General features: G+C 44.2%; 1 protein-coding gene across 1 annotated transcript; it reads left to right on the top strand.

Moving 5' to 3' along the window:
• On the top strand, positions 1-15,077 carry LOC115407053 (isthmin-2-like). The gene is made up of 6 exons (XM_030117404.1): positions 1-530; positions 4,030-4,278; positions 9,774-10,074; positions 10,601-10,732; positions 12,135-12,203; positions 13,749-15,077. The coding sequence occupies exons 1-6, from the start codon at positions 405-407 to the stop codon at positions 14,264-14,266; spliced, it is 1,395 nt and encodes a 464-aa protein (XP_029973264.1). The 5' UTR covers positions 1-404; the 3' UTR covers positions 14,267-15,077.
• Positions 15,078-16,126: the final 1,049 nt, after the last annotated feature.

The following is a 16,126-nucleotide window of genomic DNA, read 5'->3' as shown; positions in this document are numbered from 1 at the left end:
CTCAGGCTGAGCTGCGAGCAGAGGAGGACCTCTGATCCGGGAGGACCCCCCAAACCCAGCGACCCTCCCCTGAACCTCTGGAGCGAACAGAGCGGATCTGTTTGCTCTGCGCTCCTCCGCACCAAACACCCCGAATCTCTGACCCCCGCACGTGCAATGAAACGAGCGCATCCACAGGGCTGCCGGGAGGGAGTGGATGTCCTGGAATAGGATTATTTAGAGGGAGCCGCGAGTGGACGGAGCGCGGTGGAAGCTGGAGGAGCGCAGGGACTTTTACGCACGGCCGTGCCGCTTTGTGTTCGCGCCCCCTGATCGGCTGCTATGGTCCGGACTGTCCGCGTCCGGACAGGCTGAAGCATCTCGTCTCTGCCGGGGGGATTTATCGGAGCGGGATCCTCGGGAATATGCATCAGAGAGGAGTGTGGCATCTGTGGTGGCTGCTCCTCGCCGCGGTGCCGCTGTCAGTCAGCGGGTTTCCCGCAAACTCCGAGGAGAGCGAGGGCAGAGCGGCTACAGCGTCCATTTCCGAGGTAAACTCTGCTGATCTGCGAGGAGCGCAACTTTTTACATGCGTGAAGCTACAAGTGAAGTTTAGTCATGTGGTTTAAAGACATGCAAAGTAATGAATCACACTTCTTATTTGTAATGCACGCGATTTAAAGTGTATATTATAAATGCATGAAAGTTTTGATTAATAATAATGATTTTTTTTCTCTCTCATTGGAGTCCCTAAAATAATCTCCAAGGGAGACTTTCGACTTCATCTCTTATATCTGAAGTGTCAAAACATCAATGCTGGTGGATGTGTCAAGCACAAATAATGGATCTTTCATTTCTGCTAAAGTAATCTAAAATATCTTGCACAAGGCATTACTATGACTACAGATCCAGCATGTGATCTAAGAATCAGATGGAGAGGTGGCTCAGCCCAGGGTATATTGTTTTATTGGCCAACAGCAGGTTCTAAAAATACCATGAAGCATGGTCCAAACATGGGACTTGCTCTTGACTGCATTGTATCTTAAGTATCAAGTAATACTGAGGGCATCTTGACTGCAGACTTCCAAAATAGTTAGATTTTCTTATCTTGTTGCTCATGCTAAACTATTTTCTCATCTTTAAGTGAACATAACAGGGCTAATCAAAGAAAACTGTGTCCAATAAAAAAATAAAATGCAGAACTAGAGAAATGGATCTTAGCAAATGAGTGCCGAAAATTTCAGAATATTTCAATTATACACTATATTTCACCTGTATTAAGTGACTCTGCCATTCATATAGCTTTATTTGCAATGTGGTTCCCAGTGGAAACAAGTTTTGACATGTTGGAGGTGAAAGATTGAAGTGTTGTAACAGTGCAGATCATTTTTTTTACATTGGAATTAGCCTGATGGGAATGTACACTGTTGGCATTACTAAATGCTGAACCCTAACCCTAACGGCTGCATCCGCACTGAACACTGTGCAGTTAATATAAACTAGAGACACTGGTTTACAGAGTGTTGATCAAAAGTGACGCAGCATGGAGATTGCCTCCTTCATCATATTCTCAACAATGGGCTTATACACGTGTGAGAAAAATTGAGAAAATGAATGTAAAGTCCAAAAACTGGAGTGATTTGGGCCCATTGTCATCCGATGGGGGGAGTTTAGCCGACACAGTTTGGGTCCTCGGTGGTCCCCTTTATCCGCTGATGAAACCTTTCCATCCTGATGGTGTAGCGCTCTTCTAGGATGACAGCGCCTCCTTACATAGATCCTACATGGAGGACTTACGGGGGAGGTTGAGGGGTTCTGAGCTTCAGCCGTCCGTCTCCCCAAAGGAGGGAAAAACAACAGTTCCGGACGATTAAATCTCCTATATCTTCCTCTTCCCTGTATATAAATTTTACGATCTGCTCCACATATACCGGCGTGGAATCATCATGTCATGCTGTTTTACGCACCCCTGAGATGGACCGTACCACTTTATTTAAACCTTGAACGTCTCCTCTGTCTGCAGTCATTCCCATCATAGCAGTGACTCTCATTCCCCCTCCTCACGCACGCAGTCCTGTCTAAGTTACTGTGGTCGCTGGCTGTCTGGCTTCTTGGCCACTAATCTTTTTTTACCATCACAGTTTCTGACTTAGATTGTGTTTCAATGTATGAATTGCAATCTTATCTAGATTGTAACTTGTGTGCAAACTGGTGTGTATGGCGTAAAGAAGACGGGAGTCACAGAGAAGTAAGAGGACAGCTTTTTGTAATAAATCTGACATTATAGATGTTTTTGCATCAAAAAAGAAACACACTGAAAGTTTTACTCACTACTTATTAAGCTCTACCTTGAAATAAAAACATAATAAATCAATATATTTTGTTTGCAGGCATTTCCCTTGTCATGACGCGGTGGTATGCGTGGCGGTGAGCAGCATCCCCGTCTCCTCTCGCAGTGAGGAGACCAGTTGTCATTGAGAAATGTGCTCTCATTCTTGTCTGATGGAGGACTGGAGCTCTGCTCAAACAGTCCGGGGTCTCATCTGTCTGGGCGGTATATTAAGTGTTGTTAATGGAGGACATTGTCGGCAGGAAAAAGGGTAGGAAGGAGTGCATCTGTCTTTAACAAAATAATCCTCGCTGCGCAGTTACGCTCTCATCAGCGTCATGCTGAAACTGATGCGGCATTTTGAGAAAGGCGTCAAATTCTTAAGCCGGTTCAAATTTAAGTTGAGCGCCGTGCTGTGAAAGAGGAGAGGTTCTCAAATGTCCCACACCCTGAAGAGAGCAATAATGGACCTGCTGGATTATAAGATCTATATTAGAATGGATGCTTTGTGTGGTTTTTGTGTGAAGATTCTTAGTGATCCGACATGTCAATTTTATTCTTACTGAGAAAGCTTAATAACACTCTGGATGGTGACGTAGTGAATAAAGTTAATGTCCTATATGAACTTGAAACCTTCACAGACACAGAGAGAACTTAGAAAGTTCACACAGAAAAGGCCCCATAGCAGGTTTCACTGCATGCCGAGGAGGTTACCCCGTCCCACTCGGCCTCCCGACCCAGCGGTAGGCGGCCATTCTCACCTCTGTGCAGTTATTCACAGAGCGGCAATCGCGTGCCTGACTCCTCGGTGGGGGGGCGGCGTGAAGCCGGAGTGGCTAGGATGGTCGGACCGTCCGTCTTCTGTTTCACTTTCAGCTCCTTGGGATCATGGTCCTCACAAAATCCGTATAATTCGGAACAATTCTGGAAAAGTCTGTAAAAAAACATGAAACTGCATTCTTCAGAGCTCTTTCAGGCAGAGTAAAAACCTGGACAGACTTTGGCTTTCAGCCATCGACAAGCGGTTCATTGGCCCCGAGTTGTGAGATTGTGGGGGTTTTCACCATCTTGAAAATGTTCAGAAGTGAAAACACTCATCAGCCATCCCAGATTCAGTAGCAACAAATGTTCTAAACATTTCACGTGGTCTTTGAAACGCTGAATAAATCCTGCTAATCCTCAAATCTCTGGTGTGGAGATCAGAAAGTCCTGACCAGGAAGTCTTAAATATTTATTCTGAGATATACACATCATATCTCCACAGGGGAAAAGCAATGTTATTCTTGACTAAAAGTTTTGACTCTCAAACCAAAGCTGAGGGAACTTGGCAGACAGACGGGGAAATACCTTTTGCTCTTCTCAGCATCACCATCATCCGTTTAATTGAATCCTGACATCCAGCCCTTCGCTCCTAATCTTTAAATTGGCTCCCGCCTCAACACTTTGGCATTTTCTGGATAACTGAAATTTCAGTCGGAGTTATAAGAAAGGTGATAATTCTCTTCTCAAATAGCGCATTGTAGCGTGCAGTCAGTGGACACATGTCTGACGCGTCAGCTGTAATTGTTTCCTGCGTTTTGTTTTTTAGAAGATCGGCTCACACCTCCATGCTTGAGTTAGCAAAAATTACTGGATAAACCCAACCTTCTGCTGCGGTATTAAAGAAGTTGAATAGTATGCTACAAAAATAGACCATAACCGCTGTCTTCCTCCTCTCTCAGTTCATACCAGAAAACGCCAATGGGGACGATCGTCCGGATCTTCAAGAACTCCAGCGAGAGAACTTGGTGCCGACTCTTCCCTCGGGTCTGTCTTCTCCCAGGTCGGGACACAGCTGGTCCCGGCACCGCTCCCAGGGTCTGCTCCCTGCTCCCGAGCCTGAAGCCGACCCCGACACCTTCATCCTGGATCTGAGGAACTTCCCAGAGCTCGCCAACGCGGACATCGGCTCGCAGAACCCAAACATTCAGGTAGGGCGGCGTGTGGCGCTGGGAGAAATCAATTCTCTCTGCTCTCTTGACTTTGTTTTGTGATCAGGTTGGAGGTCACTGGAATGATTTGTTCATTTCATCGCTGCATCAGCACAGGTGTTCCAGATTAAAGCCGCGATCAGCGGGAGGCGGCCTGTAATTGAGTCATCTCCCGCCCTCTTCAGTTTCATTCCTCTACACCGTGTATCTCCGCCGTGCCCCATACGTCCCGTTTTGTGCAGCTGGTTTGAGTCAGAGCAATGTCTTGGGTTACCTTATGCAAGACCTTTGAACAGTGGGGTGCTCAGAGTCGTTCGCGAACCTCAGGAATATGTACGGGGTGTAAAAGAAGCAAGAGCAAAAGAAAAAGAGGGAACAAGTGAAAATCTAAAACAGATGAGAGCCAAATATAAAAGGACAAAGGCTACTTTTTCACCATGACTGCAGCAGAATCCTATTAGAGCCGTCCAACAGAGAGTAAAAATTGAAAAAAAGAAATCTGATCAAATAAGTATGAACAGAATTTAAAGGGCTTTGCGTGTTAACGCAATATCGCATTACCACGTCGATTAATTAATCACGCATTAACTCGATCATTTCTTGGCAAACTATGAATACAGCATGCAGCGATGTCTGCAGCACTCCGAGGCCGTGGCTTCCTAACGCCACCATTACAGCATGTAAACCATAACAGGGCGAACATCTCAGCCATGTTCAAACATGCAAGATGCGAATAAAAATTTATGGGGGTGATACTCGATACCAATAAATCACCTCCAGCGCAGTCGTGCGCGGGCAGCACATGCGAGCAGTAACTTTCCTCGTGCTGCCTAACAAGCTGTCACCATCAGGAGGCTTCGCTGAAGCTGGAGCTTCATTCGTTTACTAAAACACAGAACAAGACAGTAATGCTTTTGGCTGCTTGCCTCTTTTATTGTGGATCCATCTCCTATCTTTATCATATTCAGTCCATTCTTCATTTCTCAGTAACAAATGTCTGTTTTGATACTGTGAGGGGCTGCAAGGTTTTGATGTTATCCAAAAGAAAGCAGACCAACTTCAAAGAAAAATATATGAACAGCAGTGGAAACAAATTCAACAAATTCAGTGATGAAACCTCCAACAAAACAGATTGAAAAGTGGCTGTTATTCTTACTCCGTGCCCTTTCTGCTGTTTGTGGTGAAAGGTGAAAGGTGAACAGGGACGGTGAAATATCAAACAGCGAGCGGCGAACTGGTGGAGGCAGCGCAGCTCTGGAGCAACAGATACCTGCAGGAAAACACACGGAGGGTACAGAAACATGAAACTGCGTATGTGTGTGTGTGTGTGTGCTGTTTACGAGAGAGGAACGTGGGCTTTGGTGTCAAAACAAACTATCGGGACATCTTTCCATTCCACCACATTCTTTATCAATTCCTCCGTCGCTTCCAGCACAATGCGCCTCTTTCATAAAGCCGGAGCACAACTATCTGATGTAGGAATGAGAAAGACCGCGCCGCTGCAGGGCCGTCTTTTCCCGCATCGTGTCTGAAAGATTAAACCAACATGTGCAGTCAGGGTATAGGAGAACATAAGGAGCCTTGTGAAGCTTTGCTTCTGATCTTTTATGCAATGAAAAGTTGTGCAAAACAGGGAAATAGCAGCTGAATCTTTTCGACTTGTGTGCTGCTCATACACTCATTTACTGTTTCTTGATTTGCTTTCAGTATCATATATCATTCTTCGTTAGACGTGATTGTCAGTGAAATCACAGAATTGTAAGATATTTGTCTGCAAACTCCCGGGGAGATCGTGGAGCATCTCTGACACTTGTTCCCAAAATTAATCTTGGTTCCTGTTTGTGCTCAGCAGTGCTGTCATCATTGGACCATGACGTCCTGATTGGTTCCAGCTCAGCCTGAAGCTTTTTCCTTGTCCGTTTTTTCACACATTTCCTATTAACTGACAACACCGCAAACTTTGATCTTTGTTAATATGAAGACTTTGAAAGTGCTGTATTGTGAAAAATGTGTTTATTTGGTGTTGTTTATTCTTCAGATTAGATTAGAAAAAAAAGAGATAAGCCACAGATGATTTGCTCTCTTGATTCTGTAAACAGTTGAGGTAAACACAGTAGTGAAGTTTTAACGCAGCTCTTCCAGACATCCTTCTTTCGTTTTATGGCGCTCACATAAACCTTAAAAATTCCTTGAGACAAAATTTGAATTCCCTGATGCTAACAGTCTTTTGTATGGTCTTTTACTGGATAACAGCTTGCAGTCATTTTCACCGGGTCTCACACACACATACACGCACACACACACACCTCCGGACGAGTCCCAGCCCTCTCTCAAGCTCCTCCAGATGTGACGGTCTCCTGGTATGGACCCTGGTCTCTTGCCCCCTCAGGTCCTCCCTAGGATTTATGTCAGGGCTTTGTGCACGCCAGTAAATAACGCTCGCTTTGGTCTTTTGGAGGTCGCTCCTCAGCAGACATGTTTTAGGATTCTGTTGTGTGAGAAGACGAACGGATGACTTCCGACCCAGTTTTACTGCTGACTGCCAACTGTATTCTTTGGAAATCTTCACAAATCTTTCTTTCTTTGTGGTTATTTCCACCTTGAAGAGACTCCCAGCTCCAGAAGCACAGAAGCACCAGAACAACATAAAACTCCCACCACTGTCTCGCTGATTTATGTTTTATCGGCTGCTCCCTTCTTTATCCGAACATAAGCAACTATATTCAGGCAGTTCATTTTTCCAATGAGACCATAATGCACTGAATAGATTCATCAGTCTGTCCCTTTGCAGGACTCTGTGATTGTCTTCCTTGAGAATACTAATCCAGATTTGGCTGAGTTCTTATTTAGCATCTTTGGACAAATCTGTGACTGGTTTTCTGTAAAGACTCGTTAAAATCCTTTGCTTCATTCCTCTGCGAGGCTTCTTTTTTACTGTGCCACGCTCTTTAACTTCTTGTTTATTGCCAGTTCTTGACATTTTGGAATTCCTTGATGACCGTATCTTTCATTCATCAGCTTTGCAAATATAATTTCTCTTTGCTATACCTTGTGTAAAATGGTACTGAAAAGTTTATAGGACAACTAAAATTACATCATGTGTGATACTCACAAAATGAGTGTTTTGTTGAGATTATTGCTTTTTGTTTATTGCCCTGTTACAATGGCATTTTACTGTATTCCAGGTGATAATTAGAGACAGGTGGAAGTGCAAGACATGCTGTTCTCCAAATGGACACAGGGTGGCAGCACCCTCTATTAGCGTCATTCTGCGACCCTTTTAGTGGTGCAGAGCAACTCACAATCCGGGTTAAGGAAGAAGGAGCAGCAGTCATCTTCTGTTGCTTATTCCTGTTCCATATTTTCAATATTTACAGATCAGTTGCCCACTGCGTACATCACAGATGTTTATAAAGTCATATAAATCTCCGGGGATATATGTTCAGTGAGTATGTTATGTGTGTAAACAGTTTAGTTTGACAGTCTGCAGTGAGGAAATGGGGCCATCAACCTTATCTTGTTTGTTTGTTTTTTTACTTCCATTTGTGGCTCCAGGGCATTTGAGTTTTATTTCGGTGTGTGTAAAATAGTTGTGTGTGTGTAATAATAATAAAAAGACAACCAGTTCATATCAATTTATAGTTTCAGATAAGTTACGGCCTCATTATGCAGCGCATGTTAATGCCTTATGCTAGATTCAGTTCATGAAATTTGGCGCCAAAAGATGAGGTAGCCATGTTTGCCATTGTTCTTGGTGGTAATGTAATTTATTTTAACTGCAAATGAGATTCATTCGGTTTTATTAAGTTAACACTTATAAAGTGTATCCTTATTAAATGAAGCACTCTTTTGAAGAGAGAATAAAGATGTTAGGTGTTTAAAAGTCGAAGTACAGATGTGATTTGAAAGGGAAATGTGTGTTTTGGTTTCAAGTAGGGTTGCCTCCATCACACATCAGCCTGGACGTCACGTATTTGAGCCAAAAGAGGCGAGTCTTGTCCCGACCACATGGGTAAAGGCACGAAGCATATATTTTTCTCCGTGTGTTCTAGAACCAGAAGTACCAAGCAGAGTGAAGAAGAAGCTCTCTGTAGAGCTACTCCGTTTGGGTATGAAGAAGATGTATACTGACGATGGTGTAACGCTATGTGGAGCTTGATATCTGGCCTGCAGGCACTGTCCGCGGTGCTGTTTTTTTGTTTTTGTGTGGGTGTGTGTTTTCAGTTTACTACACCTTGTTGATTTTTTTTTCTTAGTTTTGGTTTTTCACTTTTTTAGTTGAAAAATACAAAATGTTAAACTCCAGAAGAGACAGCTGTTTAATGTTATTATGCACATTTAGCAATAAATATACTTGAATGATAACTGTCTCACATGTATACCTCAAATACAAACTGATCATGAGTTACTACAATCTTGTTACTGTAAGTGTCATGCAGTATCCTAATGTGTTTTCATAACTGTGCCAAAATGCTGTTATGTATGCATTTTTGACCCCCCCCCCCCCCCCCCCCCCCCCCCCCCCAAACCTTATTTCAATATCTGGGTGTTGGCAACCCTAGTTTCAGCCAACTTTTGATGAGTCTCTGTTTGAACAAAATGTGTCTTCATGTTGCCCAAATATGGATGTTGCATGTGCTTTGATGCAGACAAGATAGCAGAGAACAATTCATTAGTGCAGTTAGAGTTCAGATGAAAATGTAAATAAACACAATCCGGATGAAGGAGAAATGAACAACAATATTACTCCCAAGTAATATTTTATAATAATATTTCCAATATTTCCAGAATTATCTTTACATCTGCCAGTGGAGACTGAGCTGGGACCCGCTACACATGCATATGTTTAGTCAAAGGGCTCTACCAGTATATATTTCATATTTGTTTGTCTCCATCATCAAAAGTAGGTTGTTGTCATTGCATATTTCACTTAAAATTTTCATAAATGGAATATTTCTCAGTCAATATAATGTAATTCCAAGATTTGACTCAGTGATCCTCTTGTAATTCTGAATTATAAATCAGACCAGAGAACAGATTACTGTGACCTTGGTGGAGGGGACTTTCCTCATGCCAAGCTTCCACTGAGGCTGAGACATCCTGCTCTCCAGAAACTGCTCATTGGAATCAGGTGTGCTGGAAAGCTGGAAAAGCTCTGAAACAGGCACAGCAGTGGTCTCACAAGACCGGGACTGGGAAGCACTTCAGGAGCTCTGCTTTCTGTCACCGCTGACGGCACATTGAGCAGATTTGGGATGAAATCAAGTTCCAGATGAGTCTCGAAATGTTTAATAGCAACCAAATACTGTTGGAGCAGTTTATTTAAAGTTGTAGATGTTGTGGGGGCAGGCCGCCTTGGACCGTTCAGTCAGTTTCCAGATGCTTAAACACATTTGAATCATGGGAATTGAGTCAATACTATAAACCCTTTATGATGTTTGTCAAACTGTTCCTTAAGACCCTTCTGAAAGACAGTATCCCTTGCTTCTCTGCAGGTAACCATCGAGGTGGTGGAAGACACGCCGACTGAGACAGAGGTGGAGATGGACCTGGCCATGGAGGGTCAGCGCAACGACTGGTCGGTGTCGTCCTCCGAGTGGGTCCACAGCCACAAGAAGCTGTTCTGGCCGCTGTTCTGGGAGTACCCAGAGCAGATGGGGAACGGGCTGGGGGCTGACAGCTTGGAGGAACAGCCTGAGGACTACCACTACGACCCGGAGGACCCGGTCCTGAGCGGAGTCGGGGGAGACTGGGGGCGACGCTGGAATCAAGAGTGGGACAACAAGGAGCATTTTGGTAAGATAATCCTCAAACAGGTAATCTGATCCACTCTAAAAGTAGTTTATTCCTTGGAATATATAATCTAATGAGGTTCTATAACTGGAAAATAGTGAGCGTGTTGCACTGAGCTCCAGGTGTGGAGGGAATCTTGGCACTTAAAGCCGCTCCTCACTCGCTTCGAAGGCTGTGCAAACAGGGTCAGGGTTTGCTAGTATACAGCCATCGTTACCCTCGCTGCAAGAATACTTTCACTCGACCCCCAGCCCACATCCCCCGCAGCCTTTTGAAGTCTTTCTGAACTCCCCCCATCCTCCTGAACGCGTTGGTTAAATACCGAGGAGCATGTCTCAGAGGTCCCATACCGCTGTTACCCCGCTCCTTCCAGTCGCTCCTTAATTGCATAACACACATACACCAGCTGAGGAAGGAATTCACATGGCTACCTTTACAGAGCGCTCCTAATATGTGTCTCCGGAGTTTTGTTTTTCCTCCCCGCTGCGCTCTCCTCCCCTTATCGGTGTGTTTTCTCTGTATTCCTCAGAACATGAGGAGTGGAGCGACTGGGCTCCCTGCAGTATAACCTGTGGGCCTGGCACTCAGAAACGGACCCGGTCTTGCGGCTACGCCTGTACTGCAACCGAGTCGCGTGCATGTGATCTGGAGAGCTGCGCCGGTAAGAAGCATCAACTGAGCCAAGTCTTCATTAATAAACAAACAATTCAAAAGTGTTTGAAAGCAAGGATGCAAGTACATCTTTGATATTCATTATTTAATTGTATCTTGTGTTTTTTGGGAACTAGTTCAGATTCTGTTTATACTGAAGAATAAATACCCACTTTTCATTTTTTCGCCACATTTCTGGAGTTACCCAACTCATCCCCATGTTCTCCTTCACTTCCTCCAATATTCTCCTTTGCGACCTTCTGCTTCTAATCCTACCTGGAAGCTCCATCTCCATCATCCTTTCTCCAATATACGATCCAAACTCTGTCCCCTCAACTCATGTCAACTCAGTACTTTAAATCATCGACTTCTACTCCTTGTATCTTCACTTTCTGCCTGCCTTTCTCTCATTTACACACATGCATTTTGTCTTGTTTTGACTCACACTGATTCCTTGTCTCTTCACTCTTCACCTCCACCGCTTCATGTTTTCCCTCCTGCTCTCTACTCTCCTCTCTCCACGTAGGCCCTTGATTCTTGAGCTGATTCCTTCTGTAACCCCCCCCCCCCCCCCCCCCCCCCCCACACACACACACACACACACACACACACACACACACACACACAGTCTTGTATTTCTATCCTTGTGGGGACCGTCCATTGACTCCCATTCATGTCTAGCCCCTAACCCTGACCCTTACCCTAACCCTAACCCACACCACAACAAAGCCTAACCCTAAAGAAATGTTTTTGCACTTTTACTTTTTTCAGTAACAACAACATGGTCAAGAAAACACTGTTTCTCCTACTTAGGACCGGAAAAAGGTCCCCACAAGGCACGTCGTTCCACGTTTTGCTATCCTTGTGGGGACATTTGGCCCCGACAAGGATAGAAATACAAGAACACACACACACACACACACACACACACACACACACACACACACACACACACGAACACATTTGTCTGCATAATTCGCCGCTGTCTCACTGTCCTCATACATGTCCGGCACCGCTCTCGCATGTTTTTTTCTGCCACTCTCGACTCCCTCACACAACACCACAATCCTTCTACTGGCGCTGTATCAGATTCTTTCTGTAGACAGAGATCTACTCCTTTACTGCACAGACTATATTTATTTTAAATTCACTTGACATTTCTTTTCTTACTCAACTATTTTATGCATCCTGCTTTTGTTCAGCTCCATGAAAATTGATTGACTGGTCAGTCTGAGCAGAGCAAACACAGAGAGACGATTCACATTCAGCCAGTTTACAGACATAATTCACATTATAAACCTGGTTTGGACTTCTTATTAACATTTGTGAATGAAAAACTATTTTGATTATTGTTGTATGTGACTTTGTGGTGAAATAACCAAACTACCACCAACTTTTTTCAACCTTCTCAGACTCAGGTTCTGCAGTGACGGAGCAAACGTCTCTCCAGGCGAGCGCGACCACCGAATCTCTGCATTCGAGTAAGTACGGAGTATGTGTGCATTCAGGCTTTTCTTTATGTCGCTGGCCTGCATATGAACCTTTAAGTTGAATTTAATGGTATCTCACACACTCAGTCACACTCCGAGAGCCTGTTTTTTATGTTTAGAAATCTCCCTTCCCAGCATGCCGCAGCACTGCACCGCTGAATCCCAACCAAACACCGACCCTGCCTCCCAGAAATGTTTGAATAGCTTTCTACTTTCTCATTTTATGGCTCTCCCGCCGCTAAGCACAGGCCAAAATGTGAAAGTTCTCTTTCCTCTGCAAACATAACAAAAGCTCCTACAGAGAGGGAACCCGAGCCAGTGTCAGACATTCTCCCTCTCAACACTACATCAACAACACAAAGCAAATGCAGGGGACTTTTTTTTCTCCCAAGACACTTTCTCAGTATTCTTTTTGTTTTGTTTTGCTTTAAAAATGGATCATCAATGCAAGAAAGCTTTCTTTTTTCTTATATTTTAAGATTAAGACCAGGATTTAAGCTCTTTTTGGAGACATTGCCTTATAAACTTTTCAATTTTGGTGATAATATATCAACACACTTCTAATGCAAAGTTGTAAACTAGCTTATTGCTTAGTCAACAGCAAAATTATGCTTATACCTGTCCTTTTAACTTAAAGACTAAGTCTTAATGAACTCAATAAATCTATCGGCATGTGCGCCACGTTTGAACTGCATTTTTCTTTTTCTTTTTTTTTCTGGAGGATGAAGACCAAATAAAGCTGTACTGATACAGATCAAATGCATATAAATCCTCTCATTGTAAAGATATCCTGTCTGTGTGTACAGGTTCACCGTTGGAATATTTTACATTATCCAAACAAAGCAGGTTTTTCTGCCTCAACATTTCTTGTGTGCTTTGGCTTATATAGGCGAGTCGATTCGCATATCTCCCTTCACAAATTATTTTTCCTCTTTAGTTTATTGTATATTTTGCTGCAGTCTCCATAAAATTGAGATCTTATGAGGGTCACGAGGGTAAACTGGGGGAGGGGTCTCAGTCTGATATGATGTGAAAACCAGGTTCCAAGTCAGGGTTTTACTACTCAGCAAACGTGAGTTCCTTTTTTCTTTTTTCTTTTGCTGAAAAAATGCTGAATAATGAATAGATAGTACTGTTGTTGTTGTGTTTGTGTGCCGCTATTTCCTATTGTTAAACTGCAGCTGATGAACCTTATTTTAAAATCTCCTGAATGAGTACGGTGAAATGATCATGAGGAGATTTCAACAGGTGGGAAAAGCTGTCATCAGGTCGTTTGTAGGTATAGAGCAAATAACCAGGCTGTCATTACTCTCCTGTAGGTATAAACTTGCACAAATGGGAATAAAGATTATTTGATGATTTAAGATGATGCAGCAGTGGAAAAAATGTTAGAAAGACAGCATTTTAGTGACCAGTAAACCAGCATAGCATGGAGCAGGGTTCACATTTAAATTTTTATATTAATAGTTATAAGTCAAGGAAACTATTGAACATAAAAAATGTTACAATGTTCTGTCCCCTCCTCCCCAAATCCAGATGTGGACAGCTGTGAAAAGTGGCTGAGCTGTAAAAACGACTTCCTGCAGAAGTACCTGCACCAGGTCCTGACCGAGCTGCCGGGCTGCCCCTGCTCCTACCCCTCCGAGGTCGTCTACAGCGCCGTCAACATCCAGGACGCCAAGCTTCGCAGGACCTTCCGCTGGAAGGACGCCAGCGGACCCAAAGAGCGCCTGGACATCTACAAACCCTCGGCCAGATTCTGCATCCGGTCCATGCTTTCGTACGACAGCACGACGTTAGCGGCGCAGCACTGTTGCTACGACGACCAGCTGAGACTGATAACTCGAGGAAAAGGAGCGGGAGCCCCCAATCTGATCAGTACGGAGTTTTCCCCAGAGCTGCATTACAAGGTGGACGTCCTGCCGTGGATCCTGTGCAAAGGGGACTGGAGCCGGTTCCACTCCATACGGCCGCCCAATAACGGGTTGGACTGCAGCGAAAACCCGTCTGAACACGTGTTCCAGACGGAGCTCCAGGAGGCCAGAGAGTACTGACAGCTTCTTCTTCATCCCCCTCTCCAGCGCTGTCGGTTCCCACCTCTTCCTGATCCGTCTCCCGGACAGCTGTATCCTCTCTGGCCTCTGAGAGCTCTCCCTCCTCCATGCCTTCATCTAAGTACCAGTGAACAAAGGCTTTTTAGGGTACATGAGAGCGAATTTGTGGTTGAGTCAAGCCCAGGCCTCAGTGGTGCCATCGCTGCCATCAGCGCACAGCCAGGTGTCCTCCGGGAGCCACGCAGAGAGGCTGGTAGGAGGACACCAGTGTCCAGGTTCCTGCGGCAGATGTTATAGATGGCTTCATTATCTCTAAGGAAGGCACGAGGGTGGTGTGGGTGGAGTTGTAGCGCTGCAGCACTGCAGTGGACACCTGAGGAGCCGGGTAAACAGCAAATCCAAACTTGGGTTTCTTACCATAGTCAACCGAGAGACGCTCCATCAGCAGAGAGGTGAAGCCAGAACAGGCTCCTCCTCCAAAGGAGTGGACGACGAGGAAACCCTGCAGTCCTGTGCACGGTCCTATCCCAGCTGCTGTGGGACAGAATATTGATGGATGATCAATGTGATTGGGGGAGATTTTTTTATACTTACATGGACAGCTGGAGGCGGCTCTCAGTGATAATAAAGACAAATGCTCTATACTCAGCTGATCCCTGTTTGTTGCTGCTACTCTGTCTGAATGTCCTGGTGTGTGTGTGTGTGTGTGTGTGTGTGCGTGTGTACAAAATAAGCATATTTATTGGCCTATGAACTTTTTCATTTCATGTTTACTAAGCTGCTAAATGATGAATAAAGTCAGACCTTTGAATTATAAGTTGTCTCCTTGTTCCTCCACACTGTTCCAACCACAACTTTATTAATATAGACTGAAAGATACGGTTCTGTAAAATAGAACTATATTCACATACAGTGCACTAAAGATTCTGTCTACAATAATAAGTGACGTTTTAACTCAAGCCATGTTCTGTTGTGTGAATGGAAAGAGTTGAAACAGATCATCTGGATTCGTTTGCTTCAGGGAACATTCAGGTAATTTAAATTAAACTCTCCATGTAAACTTAGGACCATCTGAAGCTATTTGTCCTTCCTTGGGAACATCTGTGGAAAAAATAGTTCACAAATTTGTAACGCTTTCAAATCGGTCAAAGCTAATACAATACAGGTACATTTATAGGTGCAGTGACGAAGTGTGATCAGTGTTTACAAAAACTCAGATCCTTGTGTTTTGTTTTTTTATCTTCAGAAAGACGATTGTAATTATATTCTAGTTTTTGGGTAAATCTCACATTCACAACCATCAGTTGTTAAAATCATGGAATATGATGCTCTAAGAGCATTCAGCCACTTGGTGTTTAGCTGGGGTTTTCTTTATTGCGTGTGCTCAGTGTTAAAACTGGCCAAGTCTACATTGCAAGTTGTAAAACTGTAAAAAGGAGCCGCCGAGTGGACGCGTTTTATTGTCTGTCATCTAATCAAGGTGACGGGGGAAGTTGGCTTGAGGGTCAGGCACGTCTCGAGTCTGGTTTCTGGTGAAGCACCCCGCTCAGGTCAAAAGTACAACATTTTGTTTAGGAGTTATAATCTAACAAAGACACAATAAGACAAAGCGAGCTCCCAGCCTTACAGGAAACTGCTTCAAAACAGGACAGCCACACAGCAGCCGCTCCTTAACTGGACCCATGAGTCACATTAACACGTCTACAAAGCCAGCTATGAGGCGGTTCTCCCGATTGTTAAGCATCACAAAACCTTTAGGGAAGGCGACTTTACTAAAGAGTGTGTGAAACGACAGCAGGAGAAAGAGTCATCCAACCCGCGTCTGACTCATCGGGGTTGAAAAGCTATCATCACGTATAA

Source organism: Salarias fasciatus, chromosome 19, assembly GCF_902148845.1.
Source record: "Salarias fasciatus chromosome 19, fSalaFa1.1, whole genome shotgun sequence".
Taxonomy (NCBI): Eukaryota; Metazoa; Chordata; class Actinopteri; order Blenniiformes; family Blenniidae; genus Salarias; species Salarias fasciatus.
The sequence above is the reverse complement of the archived record's forward strand: the minus strand, read 5'-3'. Positions and strand labels throughout refer to the sequence as shown.